At 36.1% G+C, this 15,114-nt stretch overlaps 3 protein-coding genes across 3 annotated transcripts; all 3 read left to right on the plus strand.

The window, feature by feature from the left end:
- Window positions 1-767: 767 nt before the first annotated feature.
- Window positions 768-2,668, plus strand: LOC135198718 (probable serine/threonine-protein kinase clkA). The gene is made up of 2 exons (XM_064226573.1): window positions 768-849; window positions 1,684-2,668. The coding sequence occupies exons 1-2, from the start codon at window positions 828-830 to the stop codon at window positions 2,469-2,471; spliced, it is 810 nt and encodes a 269-aa protein (XP_064082643.1). The 5' UTR covers window positions 768-827; the 3' UTR covers window positions 2,472-2,668.
- A 4,165-nt stretch (window positions 2,669-6,833) lies between these two features.
- LOC135198725 (pro-resilin-like) lies at window positions 6,834-8,053 on the plus strand. The gene is made up of 2 exons (XM_064226580.1): window positions 6,834-6,909; window positions 7,189-8,053. Exons 1-2 carry the CDS (start codon window positions 6,888-6,890, stop codon window positions 7,893-7,895), a joined length of 729 nt encoding a protein of 242 aa, XP_064082650.1. The 5' UTR covers window positions 6,834-6,887; the 3' UTR covers window positions 7,896-8,053.
- A 3,262-nt stretch (window positions 8,054-11,315) lies between these two features.
- On the plus strand, window positions 11,316-12,855 carry LOC135198716 (uncharacterized). Its single transcript, XM_064226570.1, has 2 exons — window positions 11,316-11,394; window positions 11,678-12,855. The coding sequence occupies exons 1-2, from the start codon at window positions 11,373-11,375 to the stop codon at window positions 12,676-12,678; spliced, it is 1,023 nt and encodes a 340-aa protein (XP_064082640.1). The 5' UTR covers window positions 11,316-11,372; the 3' UTR covers window positions 12,679-12,855.
- The last annotated feature ends 2,259 nt before the right edge of the window (window positions 12,856-15,114 follow it).

Here is a 15,114-nt window from a genome sequence, read left to right on the forward strand (position 1 = left end):
TCGCTCTAGGTATTAAAGGACATTTTTAGCTCGAATGATATATATGAATCACGATGATGTGATAAGTAATCATAGAATATATATAAAAAAACAAGGGAATCTCCACTTGCAAACAGACAACAAACACACACACACACACACATATATATATATATATATATATATATATGTGTGTGTGTGTGTGTGTGTGTGTGTGTGTGTGTGTGTGTTTGTATGAATGAATATATAATTTGTGTTTATATATATATATATATATATATATATATATATATATATAGTGTGTGTGTGTGTGTGTGTGTGTGTGTGTGTGTGTGTGTGTGTACGATAAAAAAATATACATGTATATATAAATATATATATATATATATATATATATATATATATATATATATATATATATATATATATATATATGTACGTATATATGTATGGGAGATATGTAAACCAACTTCTAAACTAAGTTCGAAAGCAAGAGGCACCATACGCCTAAATATAATACCCAATACTAGACAATGACAATGACTAACGAACCATGCAGAAAGTGAGAGTCTTCTAAATAAATGTGAAGCATTGAAATAAAAACCCTCCTTCGAGATGCTCCCGTTTTTGCAGGTACAGGGCACCCCTCGTCTGGAGATGCGATGTACGACCTTGGCACGGGACGTGCCAAGCAAGTCCAGCCAATTCGGAGTGGGGCGGAGCTTAGGATGAGTCTGGGGTAGCAAAACTAGTATATATACACATGTATGCCGACTTAGAGTCGTGCCATCACCCATCCACCTTTTCCACTGCTAAGAGGATCTTCTCTTGAGAAAAACATACCAGCCATGAAGGTTCTCGTCTTGTGCGGTAAGTACGAGGGAATTCGAGAAGCGAAATATATCGATAGGTACTACTTTCAATATTGCCGATATGATATGAATGTCTAGGTGAATAACGTTCAACCATTTAGATTGATTTTAGGATATGCCTCAGTGACGCACAGCTTATAATGTCATAGATTTACAAAGTAAACTTTTGGACTATTGGGATCAATAAGTTAAATTGTGTACTAAATTTATCTGGGATGCAACATGATTAGAACAAATAATATAAGTAAGAATTTTTTTCGTGATAATTCAATAAAAACATTCTTAGGCTAATAGAGAAAAAATATGGACTATAAAATACAAAAGATAACCGACTCATTCCATATACATACATATACATATATATCTACTAAATATATATATATTTATATATATATATATATATATATTATATATATATATATATATATATATATATATATAACAACTATAAATTCCAACACGGACATAAATGTTCAAAACTCAAAGTAAATAAGAAATACTGAAATTTATTATAAAGCAAAAGAAAAATATATGTGTACATACATACGCTGGAAGGTTTCCAGGGGTATCTGCAAATGACAAGATGTTCTTGCATCAGAATCTTAACGTTATTAGAACAAACTTCTTAATTTGACGGCCCCACTTCGGATTCAAAGTGAAATCAAGAGAGAGATTCCGAGCCATGTTCTTGATTTATTGTTCATTACCTTAAATTCTTCATCTTGAGTCTTTTTATTCCATCTTTGCAAATATTCATTTCTGTTTTTGTGATACAAAAATTGACATATGGGATCTGCAATACAGAGATCACTAAAAGCACATATTTTTGCAGCTCTTCTCGGCTTAGCAGCCGCTGATCAGCGTCCTCCAAGCAACGGCTATGGTCCTCCACCAAGCAGTGCCTATGGTCCCCCAAGAAATGGATATGGTGTAGATCCTGCCATCGCCGCCTTGGCTGAGAACATCCCTGGAGGTGGTGTCCCTGGAGAGGACTACCCTATCTTGGCCTCTGTCCCTGACACCGGATTCGACTGCAATGCCCAGAATGTCCCTGGATATTACGCCGACACTGATGCTGAAGCTGGCTGCCAGGTCTTCCACATCTGCCAGGACAGGCCCAGTGGACGCCGTCAGCAGGACTCCTTCCTCTGCCCCAACGGCACCATCTTCAACCAACAGTACCTCGTCTGCGACTGGTGGTTCAACTTCGACTGCGCTGACGCTGAAGATTTCTACTCAGTCAACGAACTCATTGGAGTTCAGCCTTATGGTTATGGCAACGGAAATGGCAACCGCAATGGCAATGGTAACAATGGCTATGGCAACGGAAATGGAAATGGTAACGGCAATGGCAACAATGGCTATGGCTCTAATGGCAACGGAAACGGTAATGGAAACAACGGGTATGGTTCCAACGGCAACGGAAATGGCAAGAAGAACGGAAATGGAAACGGCAAAAGAAATGGAAAGAGGAACGGCAATGGAAATGGCAACGGCTACGGCTCTAATGGAAATGGTGCTGCTGCTGCCCCAAGCAACGGCTATGGCGCACCTGCTGCTCCAAGCAACGGATACGGTGCTCCTTCCGCTCCCTCTGAATCCTATGGAGCTCCATTCTAAGTTAAAACTCTCTAACTACCCAATTGACTCAAGGAATTGAAGGTCAACCTTCATTCTGAGAAATTATACCGAACCCCTTACCTACGACAATTATTTGTTTTAAAGGATATGCTGTAATTTCCTTTTAAAAAATGCTGTACAGGATATATTTTATCACATATAAAAAGAATATTTTTGTACAATAAACTTTGAAGAGACATCTGGTATAATTTTATCAATTTTACCCCTAAAACCTAACCTTCAACAGATAATCTAGCCTTTACGCAAACTTTAAAATATCGTAGATTTCTATTAGTTTATATGTCTATACCTACAAAGAAACGAATCAAAAGCGTCTACTCAGAATACTGATAATTCTTTCTTCTTGGCAATGACTACTTGAGGCTATACGGAACCGAAATTTTAACACTATTATTCTAAATAACTCCATTTAAATTCCATTAAACGAATCAACACTGAGAGCTGGTCTTGAGGAACTGTATCTGGAAATCCAAACTTGAAACCTCAATTATTTACTTATTAGCAAGAAATTTATATATATATATATATATATATATATATATATATATATATATATATATATATATATATAAGGAAGAAAGAGAGATGTCGGCGTCTGGTAATTTCGCAAAGATTTATTAAGCGATGTTTCAGGGTCCAACCCCATCATCACAGCTGTAAAAAGATTGACACACAAAAATAATTAAAAGACTCCTTCCATAGACACAAAAATAATTAAAAGACTCATCCTAATACCCAACATATATTTAAAATGAAAAGAAATAAAAATAAAAAAAGAACCTACATTGCTAAGTCAATTATCATTTCAAGTGAAGGGAAGAGGAGGAGTGAACCGAAGAAGGAAAGGTCCAAAGTAAATATGGTTGTGCCAGGTACAGAGGGGTAGCGGTAGCTTGGTTGTTTAATTTTGGAACTATTGTTTTTATGGAAAGCGATTCGTGGACAGCAAGCTGTTGAGGGGAAGAAACCCGTGTAATGATTTTAAAATGTGTACATTCTATATGAATTAAAATCTCTTTGAATGTTCTCGAATGTTCGAGAATTCTGGAGAAGACAACCGGACACTGTTCGATAACTCTCCCCCCCCCCCCCCCCTCCCCCTCTGTGGCGCAATCAATGCGGTCTTTAAGAAGCCTACGGGAGGCCCCGACATAATTTCCCAAACTACATTTGGGACACGAAAATAAGTAGACCGCATTGGAAGTCAAGAGATGGCTCAGTTTTTCTTTATATCTAAATAAAGACCCAATAGTTATTGGGTTTCTTAAAACTAATTGGAATCTGAGTAGAAATCTCAATTACGAGGGCATAAGTAAATTCTGTAAGGTCCACAATAATATACTGATGGAAGCAGTAGTTTCATTAAAATAACAATTACTACTGCTTGCTTCCATCATATATTATTGTGGATGGAAGCAGTAGTTTCATAAAATAACAATTACTACTGCTTCCATCAGTATATTATTGTGGACCTTACAGAACAATAATTAGCATTTTATGAACCGACAATGTTCACGTATTAAACGTTTAACTTGAGTATAAAACGTTGTATCACTGATAAACGGGACACTAGCAAAGAATGGCATTCTAGGTGCAGTTGGTCTGTTATTTTCTCTATTATTTTATTATATAAAAACTTAGCTGGATAGCAGTTATCCATGAAGTATTGTCGTAAAACAGTAATCTCATGGTGAAATTCGGACCAGCCAGAGGAGAGAAAATAGGCTCTGTGGAAGAGGGTATATAAAGCGTTTACTTTGAAGTTAAAACTACAAAAGCTGTAAAAATTTGTACCTAGTCTAGTAAAGGTCTTTTTTTTCTCTCTCTCAAAATGGAGGTGTAAAAACTGTGTGTGACGGGAAACTTCTATATCTAAGAGAGACAGTTAATTATCTTTTTCGTAATCAATTGTAAATTTCAATTAATTTACAATTGATTACGAAAAGTTCCTTCTTGCCTCGACAAACGAATTCTACGTCGTGGATACGGAAAGAAACATTTTGCCAACTAAAAATAAATATCCTCCTGGGATATGCAATCTTTCTCACATTCTTGGATAACAGTACCTTCTTGTACACAGTACCCTTGCTCAAGCAGGAGAGTGAAAAAGATAAATTAGTATCTGTTAATAATTTAAGAGAAAAGTCAAAGTAGGACTTTATCTTAAAAAAAGGACAAAGTTTTATAACTTATTTCTTTAGTTATCATAACGTTCCAGTAAAGATTCATGTTGCTTGTAATCTTTTCCTTAGCCGCCTTGAATTACGTTTGCACGCCATCTAGAAAAATAATTTAAAACTCATCAAAGTCAAAAATGTCAAATAGTGAAAACTCATTATTCCCCTGAAAAAATGGCTACTACACATATCAATTTCACATCAGAAAATTTACCATGCATTTAACATCGTGAACGCCATCAATAAAGCAAATCAAATTAACTTCAAAGGTCTCGGCAACTAAACACAAGACGACTCGACCAACAAAATAAAACTCCCGTATGTGGGAAGTATGAAGGTTATTAGTCAATCCAATTCCGGCAACACGTTATTTTTTCTCTACCCAAAAGCCATATGGTAAAAGCCTGTAAGGCCATAACTAGCGAAGGAAGATTCCTTTGAGTCGAGGAACAAATAAAGGAATTTAACAAACAAGTCATTACAAATTTACAAACACATACACAATTCCATGTAAACTTAGCAACATGCCGCTCTAAATAAATAAATCCATATTTCCATATAAATAAAGTAATATACTGCTCCACTTTTCATAAATTACATCGAAGGAAAAATAAAAAGGAATAGATCTTGAAATCATAAATCAAATAAGTTTCAAATATTTTAATAAATTAAAAAGCAAAAATTTTTAAACGATATTAGTATTTAAATGAAAAAAAACATATCTTTATCCAAATTAATAATACAGCATTATATTCCCAAATATTCAACATCAATATGGACATAGCGAATAAGACAAAATATGCTAGAATTATATAATCATAATCATCCAATTCCTTTCGGAGCATTTTCTATTATTATTCATTTAATCTAATGCATATATATATATATATATATATATATATATATATATATATAATATATATATATTTTACATCATCCTAGGAAAACTGTGAGTTATATGTAAGTAACAATTGTTCTGTAATGTCATCTTCAGTAACAACACCACATTACAAGGTGTCTTTAGGATTCACAAAAATCTACAAATGTTGAAGACTGAAAACGATCACTCAATACAATTTAAGCGCATACAGAAAACTAAGTCAATCACTACAAGAAACTGCTGTTAACACTCGTACATGAAATAACTACAGTTCAAGCAAGGCCGGAGACCACTAATAACAAGTAAAAAACAACTGAGTTTTCTTTACAGAGTATAATGCTGTATGAAATACTTGATGTGCTGCAGTATGAAACTCTCAGCCACGATCGGGAAGCGTTCAGTTACTCCCAAGAAGTGGTCAAGTGAAGATGAGCGGCGACTGGCACCTTTAGTGGTGCCAGGCGCACGATCTATGGTTAACCTTAAACCTTACACAAAATTAATACTACTGAGGCTAGAGGGCTGCGATTTGGTAGGCTTGATGATTGGTGGGTGGATGATCATCGTACCAATTTGCAGCTCACTAGCCCCAGCAGATATTAAGATCTGAGGTCGGACAGAAAAAGTACGGACTGACTGATAGACAAAGCCATCGCGATAGTTACTTTTACAGAAAACTAAAAATTAACATTTGTAACGAGATCAGTTTAAAGAACCACACACAGAGAAAGGAAGAGGAAACGAAACTTGCCATAAAACTGACTAATATTTTCAACACAGGTTTATGCATAAACTACATAAAAATGCATAACAGTACGAGCGAATAAACTTAATGGGAATAAATGTTTTTTAGTCACAACACACTATATAACACTTTGAGGCATTTAAACTAAATTTCGCTTTTAGTAAAGGTTACTTTTCCATTCTAAGAGTGCAAGTGAGTAAATAACATAGATGTTCTACAACTACAATTCAAGCTGAGAGAGAGAGAGAGAGAGAGAGAGAGAGAGAGAGAGAGAGAGAGAGAGAGAGAGAGAGAGAGAGAGACTAAATAAACTCTAGAAGCTCATCCCCAATACTGGCACTGAAACATGGGTATATTAAGTTCATTATTATTTTATAAATAGTATTATATATCTAACATCCCAGACGTAGCAGTCACGCGCTAGCGTTACCTTGTTAAGACATTCCACTAGCAAGGTCACGGAGGAGGAGCTAAGAACGTTTTGGGTAATTTCATACTAGACTACGGGTATATATATACGATCTTGGAGTTAAGCCATCACAGTTAATCTGATTTCCTTCTAAGAATAACTACCTCCTCCCAGCAGAGTTATCATGAAGGTCCTGGCAGTCTTTGGTAAGTTTGAAATAACTGCGGGAAGTCATTGGAAGATTTCCCATTCCAGTTCTTGTTCACTGTATCTACCATTATTGATGATTTTCCATAATATTTCATATCAGAATCACTATTTTTTCTATGGAAAAATAATCTGATTTTGATGAAATTAGAGCTACTCATGTTTATGAAATATTCACAGCAAATGTATATGTTAAGTAGAATCAAGCAATAAAAATAATATAGGCTCCCTTTTACTTTGAAGCATGCTATGAAATATTAAAAATTTTTATGTTTTAGCTCTTCTGGGCTTAGCAGCAGCTGATCAGCGTCCTCCAAGCAACGGCTATGGCCCTCCACCAAGCAGTGCCTATGGGCCCCCAAGAAATGGATATGGTGTAGATCCTGCGATTGAAGCCCTGGCTGAGAACATCCCTGGAGGTGGTGTCCCTGGAGAGGACTATCCTATCTTAGCTTCTGTCCCTGATACAGGATTTGACTGCAATGCCCAGAATGTCCCTGGATATTACGCTGACACTGACCCCGAAGCTGGCTGCCAGGTCTTCCACATCTGCCAGGACAGGCCCAGTGGACGCCGTCAGCAGGACTCCTTCCTCTGCCCCAACGGCACCATCTTCAACCAACAGTACCTCGTCTGTGACTGGTGGTTCAACTTCGACTGCGCTGACGCTGAAGACTTCTACTCAGTCAACGAACTCATTGGAGTTCAGCCTTATGGTTATGGCAATGGGAATGGTAACGGCAATGGCAACAATGGCTATGGCTCTAATGGCAACGGAAACGGTAATGGAAACAACGGGTACGGTTCCAACGGCAACGGAAATGGCAAGAAGAACGGAAATGGAAACGGCAAAAGAAATGGAAAGAGGAACGGCAATGGAAATGGCAACGGTTATGGCTCTAATGGAAATGGGGCCGCTTCTGCCCCAAGCAACGGATACGGCGCTCCTTCTGCTCCCTCTGAATCCTATGGAGCTCCATTTTAAGACAAAACTCATCTTCAGAAATAGTACTCTATCCCTTATCTACAAAAAGCATTTGTTTTAGAGGATATACTTTATTTTCTTGTTGAAAAATGCTGTATAGGATATATCTTGTCAGATATATAACAAATATTTTTGTACAATAAACTTTGAAGAGATAACTTGTATATAATTTCACAGAAAAACCTTTTTCACAAAAATCTATTCATTTCATAAAAAATAAGATATCATACACATGACTATATATCTGTATATACATGTATAAAGTTAAGTATATTGTAGTTTAACCAGAACGCTGAGCAGATTAACAGATCTCCTAGGGATTAGATATTTTTACGTGGCTAGGAACCAATTGGTTACCTAGCAACGGGACCTACAGCTAATTGTGGGATCCTAACCACTTTGTATTCAGAAATGGATTTCTAATCACCAGAAATAAATTCCTCTGATTCCACGTTGGCAGAGCTGGGAATCGAACTCGGACTACCTTATATACATCTAAAAAAAGACACGAATGAATATTGCCTAGGAGGAATACCGATGGATCTTTCCTCTCGGTAATGACTGTTTCAGACTACATGGAACCGAAAATTTAGTAACATTATCGCCTACTCGGGGTGTAAGCCTATTTGTTCTTGTTGGGGGTTAGGAAAACCTTAAAATAGCTTAAAAAAAAAAAAAAAAAATGCATCGCGTTGAGTTAAAGATACAGGTATTTTAGATAGGACATTTATGATTTACTTTTTATAGAAAGAAAATGTAAAAAATAAATAATGTGCAAGTTAAACAGTACAGAAAAATTATTTCTAATGAAATATAGCGTATTTACTTTTAATTTTCGTTGGCGAAACAACGCTCTATTTGACTGAAGATTTTAGCACGCTCCCCGAGTAAACTGGAGGCTGGATCACACCTTGTTGTCGAATTATGTCTGAATACACTTACGGACTTAATATTTCTCTTTTTAAAAAGTGAAGGAACACTGTGTAATTTCTAACTGTCGTTATTATCATAAAAGCCAGGGATTCTCATGAGTGGCCCTGTGGAAAAGTACGGCGCTTTGGAGTATACGATCAGGATAGTCATCAGTTATTTATTAAATAACAAGGAACACAAAGTCATCACCTTAGAGCATTCTAGTAAAATCATATAATTTGTGTATGCACCACAAAATAATAAAAGAGCGCGTACCCACACAAACACACATATATCATAATTTTTTTTCTCAAACAGACCAATTAGGGAAACAAAAGAAATATGAGTGAGACACTATACTTAGGCCATTTTGCAAAGGCTGATGTGTCATGGACGAAATATGGTTTGTTTAATTTATGGGCCGTGTTTTTCGATAATATTTAACCGCTATAGTATTATTATACACGTGCGTATGTGTGAAGGTTTGTGTCTGAAAAAAAATTTTGATTTCGTGTCTACTTTCGTTTAAGTCTCTCTAAACCTAATTCTACGAAATTTAAGTTTCAAAGGTATCTAACTAAATACCAGATCCAAATTTTTAAAAATACATATAAAACCCGATCCCTAGATAGTTTTCAAAAGCATGACGTTGCTTTTTAGAAAATCAGATAATACATACTATAATGAGGCTCAAGACTTTAAATGGAAATTCTGAAAAATTGATGGAGGACTCTTAAGTAATATCCTTGCCCAGTTTTATAAGTTAGAACGGCCGGAGGAAATAAAAGACAAAAAGTAAATTCTGGTTTTTATTCAAAATAATTTAACCCTCCCTCCCTATATCCATGGTATTCTCAAAGAGCAAAGAAAGAATCCATTTACACTCTATAAGCCAAGATCTTTTAAGAGCAAAATCATTAAAATGACTTTCAGAATTGCCATCCCATTTCCTAAGGACTTTTCCATCCACCTGTGAGAATCACGAGGAGTTAACCGAAAATTAAACGCTTATTCATCTTTTCGTGATGTATCGGTTCTTCAAGTACAAAGCTGAAAGCAAACAATTATTTTCCTGAAAAAATACTAAAAAAATTTCTATCTTCTCACCGTAGCTATGGACTTTTGGCCTTTTCAATGACTGCCTTTAAGATGAAAAATAAAATTTGCGAGTTGACGGTTCCTTTTTCCTCTACAAACGTTCGACATGGAACACTGACAGAAATTCTAATCTACTAAAAAAAAAACCATGAAAGCATGATCCTCCTTAGATATGTTATTATAATACTCTTTGGTAACTAACTACCTAGGCAGCATCAAGGAATGTGAAGATATCATCAAATTAAAATAAAAAACGTGGATAAATAAATTAATTTCTGTAAATATTCAAACGATCGGATAACAGTCAAAGAGACGTTTATCTTCAAATAATGATAACATTTTATCATCAGCTTCAAGTATCATAACGTCTCAATAAAGATTACGGTTGCTGGTGATCGTTTCCTCAGACGAATTATTTTTATATGGCCACCTCGAACAAGGATTTGAAATTCATCATTAATACCTCTCATAATCCGTATTATGTCAGCGAAAAAGCTTTCGATAAAACAGCGACAATTTACAACAAACGTCTCACCGACTAAAACGAAAACGATTCGATCAGCAAAAGTATCGAGAAGATTACTGGTTACTTGAGGTTCGATAAACTGTTCGTTTTTCGTAACCCAAAAGTCATCTGGAACGAGGCTAAATACCCATTACCGAACAAGGGAAGCTTCCAGAAAATCGAAGAGCCTATATGCGAAAAAAAGAGATCAGAGAGAAAAATATAACAAATGTGATTATAAGTTAAAAACCAAATAAACATTTCCATGTGTATACGCTCTAAATATCTATTTTCTTTTTTAGAGCATATTTATAAGAAAATTTTTTAATGTTAACTTATAATCACTGATTTGTTATATTCTTCTCTCTGTTCCCTTTTATCGCATTTTTCTAAGCAAATATATATTTCCACATAAATACAGAAATGTCATACTATTTTTCATTCCTTACAGCGAACGAAAAATCGTCAGAAAAAGATATTGGAAAAATTTGATAAATGACAAGATTGTAAATATCTAAACACTTTACCAAGAAATTAACAAAAAGGTTTAATATGATTTTCCTTTGAATTAAAAATACGATAGCCTTATCTCTAATAAAATGTAGCGTATTTATTTTAATTTTTGCAAGAGAGAGAGAGAGAATAAACTATAAAAACTCACCCCAAAAAAGAACGCCGACACGTAATTTAGGGGAACACAGGAACAGAAACATGAATTTATTAAGTTCATGCTCTCGTTCTGTATTACTGTATTCAACAACCCAGACGTAGCAGCAGTCACGCGCTAGTCGTGATCTTATCAAGAAATTCCACTAGCAAGGTCAGGGAGGAGGAGCTCAGAAAGTTTTGGGTAATTTCATACTAGACTTGGTGTATATATATATATACGATCTCGGAGTCAAGCCATCACAGTTAATCCGATTCCCTTCTTAGTATAACTGCCTCCTGCCACTAGAGCTATCATGAAGGTCCTGGCAGTCGTTGGTAAGTCTGAAATAACTGTGGGAAGTCAGTGAAAGATTTCCCATTCCAGTTCTTGTGCACTGTATCTACCATTATTGATGATTTTCCATAATATTTTATGTCAAAATCACTATTTTTTCTAAAGAAAAATAATCTCATTTTGATGAAATTAGAGTTACTCATGGTTAAAAAAGATTCACAGCAAATGTATATGTTAAGTACAATAAAGCAATAAAAATAATATAGGTTCAATTTTATTTTGAATATGCTATGCAAGTAAATATTAACAATTTTTATGTTTTAGCTCTTCTCGGCTTAGCAGCCGCTGATAAGCGTCCTTCAAGCAACGGCTATGGCCCTCCACCAAGCAGTGCCTATGGTCCCCCAAGGAATGGATATGGTGTAGATCCTGCAATTGAAGCCCTGGCTGAGAACATCCCTGGAGGTGGTGTTCCTGGAGAGGACTACCCTATCTTGGCCTCCGTCCCTGATACCGGATTCGACTGCAATGCCCAGAATGTCCCTGGATACTACGCCGACACTGACCCTGAGGCTGGCTGCCAGGTCTTCTACATCTGCCAGGACAGGCCCAATGGACGCCGTCAGCAGGACTCCTTCCTCTGCCCCAACGGCACCATCTTCAACCAACAGTACCTCGTCTGTGACTGGTGGTTCAACTTCGACTGCGCTGACGCTGAAGACTTCTACTCAGTCAATGAACTTATTGGAGTCGAGCCTTATGGTTATGGCAATGGAAATGGCAACCGCAATGGCAATGGTAACAATGGCTATGGCAATGGAAATGGAAATGGCAACCGCAATGGCAATGGTAACAATGGCAATGGCAATGGAAATGGAAATGGCAACCGCAATGGCAATGGCAATGGCAGCAATGGTTATGGTTCTAACGGAAATGGAAAAAGCAACGGCAACGGCAACGGCAATCTCAGCAATGGCTATGGCTCTAATGGCAATGGAAACGGTAACGGCAATGGAAGCAATGGCTATGGCTCTAATGGCACTGGAAATGGTAACGGTAATGTCAGCAACGGCTATGGCTCTAATGGCAATGGTAACAGTAATGGCAACAATGGATATAGTTCAAATGGAAACGGTAATGGTAATGGAAACAATGGTTATGGATCCAACGGAAACGGAAATGGCAAGAAGAATGGAAGGAAGAACGGAAATGGCAAAAGAAATGGAAAGAAGAACGGAAATGGAAACGGAAATGGAAATGGCAATGATTACGGCTCAAATGGAAATGGAGCAGCTCCATCTGAATCCTATGCAGCTCCTTTCTAAGGAGAAAACCACGACATTCACCTCGTTATGTGTAATCATCTTCAAGTCGAAGATATTTCATGTACACTGACATCATATTACTGTTCCATTTATGTAAAATTTCTCATTGATATCGAACTCAAGTATATTTTCTACAGATTGTATATTTTTGTACAATAAATTGCGATGAAATTACAACTTTTTCTAAACATTCTGTACAAAAAGGATGATAAGTTACATTAGTACAAACAGACAATATCAGGAATACTGAAGTGATAACTATATATTTCTACTATATAACAAGTGAAAATTATAAACAATCTTCGACACAACGAAAAAGAACACAAGAGATCATTCAGCAATGAACAACACTAAATCGTTCAGATTTGTCTATAAAACAAATCTATACATTTAGCAATAGATATTGAATTTATACCTACAGTGTGATCAAAATTTTCGCTTACTCGGGGAGTAAGCCTACAAACTACTTTCTTGTTGTTGTTCTTGTTGTTGTTGTGGGTAAGAAAGCCTAAAAAGGTCTGAAAAAGGTTGTTTTGCATTCTGCTAAAGATACAGGAATTTTTGGATAGGATAATTATGATTTATTTATTAGAATGTAAACGTAAAAAATAAATCATTTTACTGTACTGTTTAAGGAAAGTAAAATTATTACTATTAATATATAGCATATTTATTTTAATTTTCGTTAGTGAAACAACGCTCTATTTGCCCATAGATTTTAGCACGCGCCTCGAGTAAGCCAGAGGTCGGATCACGCCTTTTTACTACTGAAGTATTAACTATAGGTGGAAAGAGCGAGTGAATTCAAGTTTTAAGGCAAATATTTCACTGTAAAACAGATTCGTTAATATTTCCCAGCTCGGTGTTTCAAATATTCATTTATTAAAACAGCTTTTGGTCTTACTTTCACTTTGATATCTACATTTTATTTGGAATTAATATACCATATTTATTGTAAGTGCTCCTGATGGGATGGAATAAAACTTCAATATTTCCATGCACTGATAGCATTTTTATACAGAAATGTGAATTAGATCAACGTCGTTCTGTGAATCACGACTACAACAATTTAACCGCAAAAAAAAAAGTAAAAGGACAATCATTTGTGAAATGACTACCAAGCTCATTACTTGTTTTTCAAACTACTATAATTTTGAAAACACGATCCAATCCGTCAAAAACTCGATTGTACATTTCTCTAATTCCGCCGCTTATCAAATAACTAACAGGTCGCGTTGCATCCTAGTTGGACACTCACGACACTGTAAGCTGTAAGCCCTAGGCTCCATTAGGGAAGCGATCCAGTATGGTAAAGAAATGGAAAAGACTCGTGTGGGCCTGCTCAATAAAACTGGATTTGCACCTCGTTTGAACTTCTGAAGTTCTTACGATCCAAACAGTGACATGTCTATTGAGACGATTTTCTTACTGAAGCAGTCTCGCTGATATAAAAATCGCAGCAGGTGTATAGTCTAGGCGAAAAAGCAATAAAAAAAAAAAGGATCCACAGCTGGTAGGTCAACTTGGTTTAACGAACCACAAACAACAGAAGAACTGAAAGAAAATCGACTTTGATAAGTAAGATGACATAATAAATGCGCATCAATTGATGGAAAATCTTTACAACAATAACGTAGATAAACTTCTAGTCACGAACTACAAGACTATCAACTGAAAAGGTATAAAGGTTCCTATATTCACAGTGGTAAGGCTTCTGGTCAATGGCACTGCCATACTTAGATATTTACCTGCATAGGTTCTTTTCTTTAATATAAATAAGTATAAGAAAAAGTTTTAGACACTATCTTTTCAAGACTGGATTGCAAACAGCTGCAATACAACCGAATTAAGTTTAACATAAATCTAACTTCCCGGTCCCTTTGGTGTTCTGATGACAAGAGTTGAAATCACGATACTACCAACAATTCAGAATCCGATGGCATTGGTCGTAAACTTTTGTCTACGTTCACGTCGTGATACTGACTCTTTCTTATTATTGTTTTCAATTTCTGAATATGCTAAAATAACATCCAAATATCCAACATCATAAAAAGGCCATACCCAGTATTATACAAATAAAAATAACTTCACACCCAGCATTAAAAGAAAAAACATCACTGTACCCAGAAGCGGCCTTCGTGCGATTGTGCCCAGACGAGTTTTGGCATCTTCCTTTCCAACATTGAATTTCAAAACGACGAATAAAAATTTTTTCTAACAGTACGATATGGCTTATACAAATCCAGCCAGGTAACACTGAATCAAGATTCGGTTATCAGAAACAGAAAACGGAAAAGCTACATGCTTTGAGGGTGGCAAATAACCTGCAGAACAATAACTTCCTGATTATCTACGTTCTACTCGGCCTGTTTCAATTACTGTTGCTGGAACCAAAAATAACATTAACCTCGGACACTGATGCCAAGGTAGCCTACC

This window comes from Macrobrachium nipponense, chromosome 22, assembly GCF_015104395.2.
Source record: "Macrobrachium nipponense isolate FS-2020 chromosome 22, ASM1510439v2, whole genome shotgun sequence".
Taxonomy (NCBI): domain Eukaryota; kingdom Metazoa; phylum Arthropoda; class Malacostraca; order Decapoda; family Palaemonidae; genus Macrobrachium; species Macrobrachium nipponense.